The 11944-nt window shown below is 37.0% G+C and overlaps 1 protein-coding gene across 1 annotated transcript in view; it reads right to left on the bottom strand.

Annotated features, from left to right (window-relative positions):
* Positions 1–350: 350 nt before the first annotated feature.
* The window catches only part of ACSM3 (acyl-CoA synthetase medium chain family member 3), a 28827-nt gene continuing 17233 nt past the window's right edge, over positions 351–11944 (bottom strand). Inside the window, 11 exon segments of the mRNA XM_068524783.1 lie at positions 351–433; positions 1306–1429; positions 4635–4707; positions 4709–4732; positions 4837–4900; positions 4903–4957; positions 5950–6044; positions 8884–8890; positions 10124–10155; positions 10158–10205; positions 11112–11236. Of these exon segments, the coding sequence (XP_068380884.1) occupies positions 351–433; positions 1306–1429; positions 4635–4707; positions 4709–4732; positions 4837–4900; positions 4903–4957; positions 5950–6044; positions 8884–8890; positions 10124–10155; positions 10158–10205; positions 11112–11236 (730 nt within the window).

Below are 11944 nucleotides of genomic sequence, written 5' to 3'. Positions count from 1 at the left end.
GGCTTTCTCTAGTTGGGGCAAGCGGGGGCCACTCTTCAACGCGGTGCGCGGGCCTCTCACTATCGCGGCCTCTCTTGTTGCGGAGCACAGGCTCTAGACGCGCAGGCTCAGTAATTGTGGCTTACGGGCTTAGTTGCTCCGCGGCATGTGGGATCTTCCCAGACCAGGGCTCGAACCCGAGTCCCCTGCATTAGCAGGCAGATTCTCAACCACTGTGCCACCAGGGAAGCCCCACAAGATATTTTAAATTGATTAGTTTATAAGCATACTGTCACATTTTTAAATCACCTTTTCATAATCTTGTGGTTTTACAGAGCCTTATTTTATAGATACCATGATAAGTAATGAATTTAAATTGTTTCCCATTTTTTCTTCCTCAGTTCATTTCTTTTTGTCTTCCCACTAATAGTCTTTGGCAGCTCTTGAATAAATTCTACCTGTAGATATCAAGGGAAGAAAATTAGCCCAGAAGTTTTCACCTTTAGACAAAGTCAATTATATAAAAGTTCTATTATGAACTCTAGGTGAAAGAATCAGGACACCCATTGGGGTGGGTTTTTGGTAACAACCAAAAAAGGCAGAGGGGTATTGTTGAGGATATTTTTCTTGATATTTAGTACAGTAAGTCCCCTACACACGAACCTTCAATTTGTGAACTTTCAAAGATGCGAACGTGCGTCTGGTTCCAGCAAGGAACCCGAACCTGTGCCATCAGCATCAGGCCTGAGTGAAATTGCAGCTTGCCCTCCGCCTCCTATTGCTGACAATCCTTCACTCTACCTCTTCTCCCTCCTCCAGTCAGTAACTCTTTTTGCCTGTTCACTCGAGGCCAGCCCCTGTATGCCAGCTGTTGTACTGTACTACTGTACTTTTCAAGGTACTGTACTGTAAGATTAAAAATGTTTTCTTTATTTTTTGTATTTGTTTTATGTATTATTTGTGTGAAATGTATTATAAACCTATTACAGTACAGTACTATATAGCCGATCGTGTTAGTTGGGTACCTAGGCTAACTTTGTTAGACTTAACGAACAAACTGGACTTAATGAACATGCTCTCCAAACAGAACTTGTTCGAATATAGGGGACTTACTGTATTTACTATAAGTCAGGTAAGCCAAATGACCCAACAAATTAGTTTAAGGGTTTCATTTTAATCTCAAAGATTCTGATTCTTATCCGTGTCATTAGTTGAGTTTGGAATATTTGGTATAGCATGTTTGAGGAGAATGTTCATTAAAATGGAAAACATAAACAGCTGAAAATTTCCAGAATACTAAGCAAATATTGTTCATAATCAGAATACCTGCCTTCCTGGGATATTTGTAAGGTGCTGTAGTTCTTTTTACACGCTCGTGAATCTCCTTCTTCAGTTGTTCTTGATCGTTTGACTTCTAATCAGGGTTCAGAACAATAAAAGCCTTTACTACCTAAAATAAATATTTGAACACCAGGAAGATGAGTTGTATATTCTTATGTTTTAGTGTGTCTTTTCTTTCTCTTAACTTGGGAATCTAATCTAAATACCTGATGGGGTGGGCCAAAAGGTTTATTAGGGCCTGATCCAGCTCTATGCTCTTAAGCCAGCCAGTTGACTCCCACACCTAGATTTTGTATCTAATACTAGAGCTTCTGGAACCCCTGCTTTGATTATGATCTATACTTGAACCTTCTCATCTAACTACATCTTAAACTCTACTTTCTGACCTGTTTCTGATCATCTCTGCTCTTGACTTCTTGCCTCATCTTTTATCTCCTTCGAAAAAGTTTTCTTTTGGAAACTTGGTAATGCACTAAGCACAGTCTTTTATATAACAACCCAGCCTGATCTAGTCTAGCTCATAGGTCACCACCCTCAATGTGGCCCTAATAAACAGTATTCTCATGGGTTTGCCACATCCTTATTGAAGGGAACAGTTCACTGAGTGAGACTGTCCACTCTTTATTCCATAGACATTTCTGTTGATGCAAGGCTATGAAGATTCCAGCAGTCACTTTGCTATTGCTCTGAACCATTTACCTGGCCTTCAGTAACAAGAGTAAAAGTGGTAATGGTCCTTGCTCTGTAATTGGCAGAAGACAGGGAAGACTTCATCACTTCATGCTCACAAATCCTGTTCCCCAAAGTTCACCCTTCCTTGAAATGTTTTAGAAAATCCTGCCCAGAAATTTTGGACCTTTACTGGAGAAGACAGAGGCCATTCCTCATGTGTAGTCCCCTTCAAGAGTGTATTGGAATTCTAAATGTTCTCTCCTGGGGCACTGCCAGCACTGCCATTTACTGCCTTCCCTAGAGGCAGAACTCTAGGTGAGTCAATTAGTATGCACCACCAAATCCAGAATACCAGCCTAGGGTTTGCCATGGAATGATGCTGCCTTGTGGGCATAGTTCCAGGAGAGTCACCTGTAAATTTTATGATTAAATATTCTGCACTTAAGAGGCTTAAATCTTTTTGAATTCACAGATTCATGTATCTAGCTTGAAGATAAGTTGGCAACATTACCTATCTACCTTGGTCTGGGAGTAAATAGTTGATCAAAAATGGATTATTTGAAAGACTAAGTCACTCAGGACAACTAGTTAGTGAGAAGTGAGGACTTGCAGTTATAAAATTTTCAAATTTTGGTCTTGCTTACCAGTGTGCAGTTTTATAACATTTTTTTTTTTATAATTTTTTTTAATTAATTAATTTATTTATTTTTTTATTTTTTTTGGCTGTGTTGGGTCTTCATTTCTGTGCAAGGGCTTTCTCTAGTTGTGGCAAGTGGGGGCCACTCTTCATCGCGGTGCGCGGGCCTCACTATCGCGGCCTCTCTTGTTGCGGAGCACAGGCTCTAGACGCGCAGGCTCAGTAGTTGTGGCTCACGGGCCTAGTTGCTCCGTGGCATGTGGGATCTTCCCAGACCAGGGCTCGAACCCGTGTCCCCTGCATTAGCAGGCAGATTCTCAACCACTGCGCCACCAAGGAAGCCCAGTTTTATAACATTTTATGAGCAATTATTTATTTCTGTCTTTACCAAAACACCTTGAAAATTTCTAAATTACATGTGCCATGGGGCAGTTGTGTGTGTATGCATGTATATAATTTTATCCTATCCATTTTTTGACATTTCATAGAATTTAATCATATTTATGCCTGCTCTATTTCTTATCAACATTTTTATGAATAAAAAAAATTATCCTTGCTATAAGTGAATTGTTCAAAGGCAAATTATTTTAAGAACTAGTGTCTAAATACTGGTTTGCATATTGATGACTTGTACACTTTGGGTAAAGTCTAATTTATCTGTATAAAAGTCTTTATAAACCATTACAGAAAATGATAAGTTATTAAGGAACAATCTAACATGGTTAAGAGCATGAACTCTGAAGTCAGACAACCTGGGTTCAAGTCACACTTTGCATGTAATCTCAGGCAAGTTAGGACACCTCTCTCTGCCTCAATTTCCTTCTCTGCAAAAGGAGTTTGTGAGGATTAAATAAATTAACATATGTATAGGGCTTATAACAATACCTGGAACATACTAAGTCATTAAAAATATTAGGTATTAGTTGTAGTAATTTCTTTTGCACAGAATTTCAGAGAAACTTTGAAGCCCACTTATGGATTTTAGGTTAAAAAAAATCTTGTACTTCTACTACTGCAACTAATACCTAATATTTTTAATGACTTAGTATGTTCCAGATGTTGCTATAAGGCCTATACCTTTGTTAACTTATTTAATCCTCACAAACTTTTTAAGAAATTAAAAATCATTTTCAATTCTATTCTCCAGAGAAAACCAGCAAAGTGGTATAAATTATTCCTGTTTTTTCCCAATACATTTATACTTAAAAATTGAACCATGCTATACATTACAGCTTTGAATCCTTCTCTCTTAAAATTTTTTTATTGAAGTGTAGTTGATTTACAATGTTGTGTTAGTTTCAGGTGTACAGCAAAGTGATTCAGATATATATATAGACTCATGAAACCCTACTGGTGGAGTTCAGAGAAAAGGGACAAACTTCAATAATCATTGAATCTGTTCCATACTCTCATTACCTGGAATATTGGAGGTCCTGCCTGGCAAAGGGGGACTGAAGAGTGGCATGGAACCTTTAAACCCAAACTACCACGTGATCAGCCCCAACAAAAGTGAGTTTTCAGGACTCCTGTCTTATTCATAGTTTATTTCCTGAACCCTCTACTTACTGACTGAGCCAGCCTACTTCTGGTTACTTAGTTCCTGTCTCAGACCTTGCTCCCATTCCTGATATCTGATGCCAGCCTATCCTCCTCAGCTACACCAGGGTCCACGTTGGTTTCCAGACCTTCTGGGTAAAAACTTGAGCCTTCTACCTGACTTCTGGCACCCTATCCTGGTGTGAGCCTGGGTTGCTGGCATTCACACCGTCTTTGCCCCAGCACTCCATGGAAAGGATTCAAATTCTTTATAGTATGTATTTTCAGTCTCATTCTGTAGCAGTTCTCTCTGATTAGCATATTTCTATCTGACTTGCATATTTAGTAATGAGTCTCTAACTTACATAGTGAATGAATCATTTGGATAATTCTGTTTCAATGAACTACTGTTTAGAAGTATGTTAGACTGCCAACAAACTATAAGGTAGAGACTAATCAGTTCTCTTACCTCTCCTCTGATGGGGTCTGGGCTGCTGATGACAGCTAACTCTGCAAGTGCAGAATGCTCAATCAGGGCACTTTATCTCAAACGGTCCAATTCATTAACTGGGAAACAAAACATATGGCAGGAATTTGTAAAGGTGAGCAAAAGGTTAACTCCAGAATACTTAGAATCTGTTAACACAAACATATCCACAGACGAAAATTACCCAGAGGATAATATGATATCATCCACTCTTGCAACAAACTAGAAATGTCCATCCATATAGCCCCGTCCCCAGTGATACAGAAATTGCCTCGTAGAGTTGAAGCTGTTTCTGTAGGATTATCCTATAAAACTAATAATTAATATTATTTTGAATGTGATTCTTCAGTTGGATTTTTAAGTATTTAAGGAGAAAGAAAAGTTTGGTGTTTTTGAGAATCCTTAGAATGAAGAGGAGCAAGCATGGGAAATAGGGATGAAAGTCTAGCATTGAGCCAGCCCAATAATCAGAAAGGTAAACTGTAATTACAAAGACTAGGCATGCTGCCATCCTGAGAATTTTCTTAGATTGGTCACAAAATAAATATTGCAGGCGCTCAGAGGAGAAGGCTAAATAAGTCTTTTGCTAATTGGTTAATATCTAAACACTTGCAGGAAAAAAGAGAAGTCAATACTCAGAGTTAAAAGAAAGTACCTAATGAGTCAACAGAGAGGGGTTTTTTTGTGTTTGTTTTGTATTTGGTTTCGTTTTACACAAAAGTAGAGAATTGATTCTGTAAGTTTAGCAGGAAGAAAAAGGAAGTATTTTTACATTATGTAAAATCCACTGACAATTAGAACCTGGGCCTTTGATTATACTGAGGTAAACTTTTCTCTAATTTGTATACTGTAATTAGAGATGAAAGTATGTTTGCAAACAGTAAGGAGCTTGGGAGAAAGAAAATTACTTAAGCTCACTGCACCATTCTCTGTCTCTCTCACTCCTTACATGAAGGGAAACCACTAATCAGATTTCAGGAAAATTATTGGGTACTGATTTACAGCAGAGAGGATTAATGATATTAAGAGGGCTGTCTTCTTTCTAGGGCCCCCTTCCTCTTACCTTCACGGGGTTGGAGCAGTGATCTAGCCTGGGGAGACCAGCGTGCCCTTCTCTAATAAGCATTTGGGTATTTCTTCAGTTCCCTGTCTGAGGGATTACTGTTCAGGACACAATAAATCTCTCAAGAAAAGGCCGAATACCTATCCTAGGTGTATTTTGTGGCAAATAGAGATAGTTACCAAGCACTTTTGAGAAATAAATAGAAAATGAGATGTTATTTAATAAGTCTCTTACCACATAATGTGTAAAGAGGTGAAATGGTTGGTTAGGTAGAACTCGAATGCCAATATCTCCTTCTTGTCCAGGTGGTAGAACATTGCCATCTACATCTAAAATTTAGAGTGAAACAGAATAATTTATTTAAGGGAGTATTTATTTAATGCCACATCTGAAATCTTTGCTTTGCATGTTTTGTTTTGTTTTTTGCCATTTAAGAATGCAGACTTCAGAAAAATTTTAAGTATACTTTAAATTCCTAGGAGAAATGTATTTATTTAAATTCTTACTGCAAAATATATTGTAAAATGCAGGTTAGCAAAATGTGAAAGAAGAATAAAATTTTTCTTTAATTCTATCATCCAACAATAATCACATTTTGGTAATATCCTTTGAGATGATATAGACATAGAAAAAAATAGGATCACTTTATAGTATTAGTGTTTTGCAACCTGCTTTTATCATTTAGCAACATATCTTAATTGTCTTTTCCTTTCAAATAAATATTTCATTACTGGTTTTCAAACTTTGTGAAACAAACAAAATCTTACTTTAGAAGCCCAATATGAGTAAGCAGGAAAAGGGGAATGTTCTCTGGCTGAGACAGTGGTGGGTAATCCGAAGCCTTGCTCTCTTATCCTCTCGTGTTCTCTGAAGTACCTAATAGTAGCTAGCATCCTAAATAATAAATGCTAATGCTCTAACTGCTTTATATGTACTATCTTCTTTAGTCCTTATAACAGCCATATCTGGTTAGCAGTATTATTATGCTCATTTTGTATATGAGGAAACTGCGGCGCAGAGAGTTTACGTAGCGCCACAGTGCATGATTGAGCTGGAATTCAAATCTCAGCAATCACACTCTAGATCCTATACTTTTCATCATTATACTTCTCTGTGGAATCTCTCCAGGGAGTTCAATCCATTTTCTAAAAATCCAAATAAGCGTTTCTCAGATTGATTGCTCATCTCATATACCGGATTTTGCTCTTACTTTTAGCTGTTTCTAAATATGAAAACTCTACTCTGCTTTTATATACACCCTTCAAACCTGAGATGTAGCTTGTTGGAAAATAAGGGTATGATATTTATCTGGCCCTTTCCAGAAGGAAAAGCGCTTATGTCCCTAACGAGAAACTTGAAAGGCATTCTAAATGTTAACTTATTTTTAAATTCTTGCAAATAAAAAAGTATAAATTCCCACCCAGTCATCTAAAGAATTATTTGGTTTCAGGTATCAAGAAGAGATATGTTAAGAGTTCTAATTACTTAACACAGACTACTATTTAATAGATGGGAAAATAGATAAAATATTCTTTCTCTGGGGAGAATCTAATTCCTCATTGTTCAAGGGGGTCCTAGAATGTTTAAACATGAAAATTATGAGCTTTGATCTTTGAAGTTGCAAAAATCTGATATCCAGCTGGTTAGAGTACATCCCCGGATGTCAGAATGTCACTAAAGATGCTCTTAGCTAGGTAGGGAGGGGCCCAAATAATAAAAGCCCATGGGAAAGAGTTAAAAATGAAGGTGGCTGCATGAGGGAAATGCAAAGCAAAACTACAATGAGATGCCATCTCACACCTATTAGTATGGCTACTATCAAAAAACCAAAATAACAAGTGTTGGCAAAGATGTGGAGGAATTAGAACCCTTGTGCACTATTGGTGGGAATGTAAAATGTGGTAAAAGAGTATGGCAGTTTCTCAAAAACTTAAAAATAAAATTACCATATGTATAAATGATTCACTTTGCTGTACACCTGAAACTAACACAACGTTGTAAATCAACTGTACTCCAATAAAAATTAAAAATAAAATAAAATAAAATTACCATATAATCCAGCAACTCCACTTCTGGGTATATACTCAAAAGAATCAAAAGCAGGGTCTCAAAGAGATATTTGTATACCCATGTTCATCACAGCATTATTCACAATAGCTAAAATATGGAAGCAACCCAAGCACTCATCAATAGACGAACGAACAAGCAAAATGTGGTATATATATATATATACACAATGGAATATTATTCAACCTTAAAAGAAAGGAAATTCTGACACATGCTACAACATTGATGAACTTTGAGGACATTATGCTAAATGTAATAAGCCAGTTACAAAAAGACAAATACTGTATGATTCCACTTATACATAGTACTTAGAGTAGTCAAAATCATAGAGGCAGAAAGTAGAATGGTGATTGTGAGGGACAGGTGGGAAGAGGAATTGAGTCATTGTTCAATGGATATACAGTTTCAGTTTTACCGTATGAAAAGAATTATGGAGATGGATAGTGGTGACACCTGCACAACATTATTTAATGTGGTATTATTTAATACCACTGAATTGTGTACTTATAAATGGTAAAAATGGTAAATTTTAAGTTATCGGTCTTTTACCACAATAAAAAGAAATTCGGATAAATAAGTGAAAGTGGAGATGCTCATTGGGGATGTACTGTTCCTCTTGGCCACACAATTTTTGCATTCAAAGATAGCTGCTCCAATAAATCACTGGGCTTAAATGAGTGGGGAACTAGTGGTACATTGCAGTTGGGATGGCTGTGAGTACAGCTATGCCTGTGAGACTCTGATAGCATGTTGGGAATTGTCATCAAGAGAAAACATCTGTGTGAAATGCCAACTTTTGATTACTTGTAATGCAGATATGATAATGCTTAATTATCAGTATTTCTTTCTCTGACCTAAGGCAGCCTATTAACCAATGAACTATTGTTAAGTCTTTTTACAGAATGTAACCAATGCTGCTCTACCATCTCTTCTTAGAAAAGTTTTTCAAAGGAAAGGAATTCCAGGGAGAGGTGAATAATAACAGCGCCTATGTTTTGGACTTTATTATGTGCCAAGCACTTTGCTATGCTCTTTAGAAATATTACCTCATTAATCCTCACTAGAAACCTATGAAATCAGTTATGTTATTATTAGGGTTACCAACCATCTTGATTTGCCCGTGACTAAGGCAGGGGGTGTATCCTCAGGATGTACTACTTTCAGGGCTAAAACTAAATAAGTCTCAGGCAAACTGGGACAAGTTCACCCTGGTCCCTGTTTTACAAATAAGGAAACAGACTTTAACAGCTTAACCAAAGATACTCAGCTAGTGAATAGCAGAGCCAGACCAAAACCATCAGGCAATCCTACCTTTAGACAAGTTTCCGTAGCAAAGTGAAAGTGAGGGAAAGGAACCAGCATCTGGTTTATTCCATAAATAGTGACATCAGCAATCAATCTCATCTAAACTTTCTCAAACTTCCCTGATTATAAGAATTACCTGAGGTGTTATTTAAAACACAGATTTCAGCATCCCACCCTAAATTTATTGAATCAGGCTCTCTAGAGAAGGAGCCTGAGAATTTGTATTTTTGACAAGTACCCATGTGATTCTTTATGATCAGATAAGCTTGGGAAACATTGGTCTAATCTACAACTAACCCTCAGTTAAGATTGATTCTAAGGTCTCTGTAAACTCATCCATTTTGTGTTTTTGTTGCTATTGTTTTCTTTTATGTATTAGTGTAAGTTCCTTTGGCTATACTTAGCTTTGGCTGGGTTGATCCGAGAACAAGTCTAACCCTGTACAAAGTGTGCTGATGGGATAATAGGGTGCCCCCTAGGGATCAAGTGATGAAAATGGCAGTGGTTACATGACAGCCAGGAACTGGCCAGGCAGGCTTAGGAAGAGAGAGAGAACGCTGCAACCATTGTAAACTGTAGCCTCTTTTGGCCTACTTGACCCTTTTAGGAGGTCTGGAGCTCCCTAACCAGAAGGGGCAGTGTGGTGTCACAGTTAAGAGTATGGATACGGGAACCAGATTCCTTGGGATTGAATCTCAGCACTAGCAGCTACTAGCTATGTGACCTTGGGTGAGTCTTTAACATCTCTGGGCGTCATCTGTAAAATTGTTCTAATATTGCCATGTCTCTCATAGGTTCCTTCTGGAAATTAATATTTGTAAAATGCTTAGAACTATTTGGCATAAGAACTGCTTTTGAGAGAAAAAAGAGACAAATAAACTAACATTTCTAACCCATTTCCATCTTTATATGTAAGTTAAGATATCATAGAAGTAACATAATCATCACCAAAACTAGGAATGTAAGGGAGTAGAAGTGGGGTAGGTGGTAAACAGATTGGGTTGTTAAATATTTTCCTGGGAAGGGATGTACAAACCTTAACATCAAAAGCAGGAGAAGGCTTCCCATTGAGCCAGGCTTAATTTTCATTCCCTTAAAATTTCCACAGATTAGTACCTAGTTAAGAAGAAGAAAGAGTAAAGTAACATTGCAAATAACTTAAATTTATTCATTCATCCACCATGCATTCATTCAACAAATATTTATTCAGAACTTACTGTGAATCAGGCTCAAAATAAAACAAATTCTATGCTCTCATGAAGTATAGAGATAGACACTAAACAAATATAAATATAATAAAGTTATAACACTAAGTAAATTTATAATTGCTAAAATATCCATATTTATGAAAACATTTGTACTCATATTTGCATGATACTTGTTATGCTGTTTCTATTTAATAAATTCGTCAACTTTTGTTTTTATTTTATTTTTGGTATTCTAATTTTTGACCAGGTACTACTTTCTCATGGTTCATAAACTGAAGCATTATAAAAAGACACGCTGAAAAATTTCTTTCAGCCTTTCCCTTATCTGCTCCATTTTACCCCTCCCTTTCCTACATAATAACCACTTTTGTTATTATGTCATTCATTTCCTCTAGAATTTCTTCGTATTTCTACGAGCTCTTTAGATAAACCTTTTTAGAGTGTGCTTGTCAAGGAGTTGTCCAGCAAACTTAATATTTCAAGTAACAAGGAGCTCAGCATTTTCTATTTTTGAGGTAGCCCTAAGAAATTTCCTCACTACATAAGAGGAGATCTTTTTGTAGATCTAGTATTTTTTAATTAAAAAAAATTTTTAATGCCCTGGCCCTGATCAATTATATAGTGGCTTTCCTCAATGAATGGCTATTTAAACTGTATCTGTTACAGAGCTTTTTTGCAACTATCTTCCCTCAAGTTTTTTTTTTTTAACTCTTCTTCTAATCCTGCCACTCCCTCCCTATCCCTCAACCACAAAGATATAATAAACACTTTGGTTTTTATTCATCTGACTGAATTGAGTCCAGCCCTGTCTTTTCAGTGAAGTCTGTCCATATCCTTCGTGGATATCCAGACCTGTCCTGTTTCTCCATTGTTCAGTCACTTCAGAGTTGATTGATTCCCCAGCACTTACACAGTGCTTTAAGCTTTTGAACTTATAGTTTCTCAGAAGACAGATAACGAGTTAAATTTAGGAGGAAAATGGAGAAAAAATGGAAATTCGGGTTATTTCTAGTGAAATTTCATACAAAGTGTTTTAGTTTTTCCCCCAACTCCCTTCTCCAATACAAAATAAACAAACCATTCTACCATAAAATGACTCCCGAAACACCAGTTTGTTTTTTTTTTCTTTTTCTCCCTTTTATCTGGGGTGGGGGAGTGGGGGCGGGGGGGTGATTTGTTGCAGAGAAAAGCCATGCCATCCCTAGGGAAGGTACCACATAATATGTTAAATCAGTGATGAAAGGTTTACCAATTGTCTGGTTAAATTGTGGAGTATTTATACAATAGAACATTCTACAGTTGTTAAGAAAAAAGAAGCTCCTGGATTGTACTGTCCAATAGCACTTTTTGTTATGATAGAAATTTCTGTGCTGAGCTGTCCACTATTGTATCCTCTAGCCCTGTGTGGCTGTTGAGCACTTGAAGCATGACTAGTGCAACTGAGGCCCTGAGTGTTTTTCATTGAGGTATAATTGACTTATAATGTTGTATTAGTTTTAGGTTTACAATGTTAATGATTTGATGTTTGTATATGGTGAACTGATCAGCACAAGTCTAGTTAACATCTCTTACCCTACGTGGTTACAAGACTATTTTTTCTTGTGATGAGAACTTTTAAGATCTACTCCCTTAGCAACTTCAAATATGCA

The sequence above is a fragment of the Eschrichtius robustus genome, chromosome 16 (assembly GCF_028021215.1).
Source record: "Eschrichtius robustus isolate mEscRob2 chromosome 16, mEscRob2.pri, whole genome shotgun sequence".
NCBI lineage: Eukaryota > Metazoa > Chordata > Mammalia > Artiodactyla > Eschrichtiidae > Eschrichtius > Eschrichtius robustus.
The sequence above is the reverse complement of the archived record's forward strand: the minus strand, read 5'-3'. Positions and strand labels throughout refer to the sequence as shown.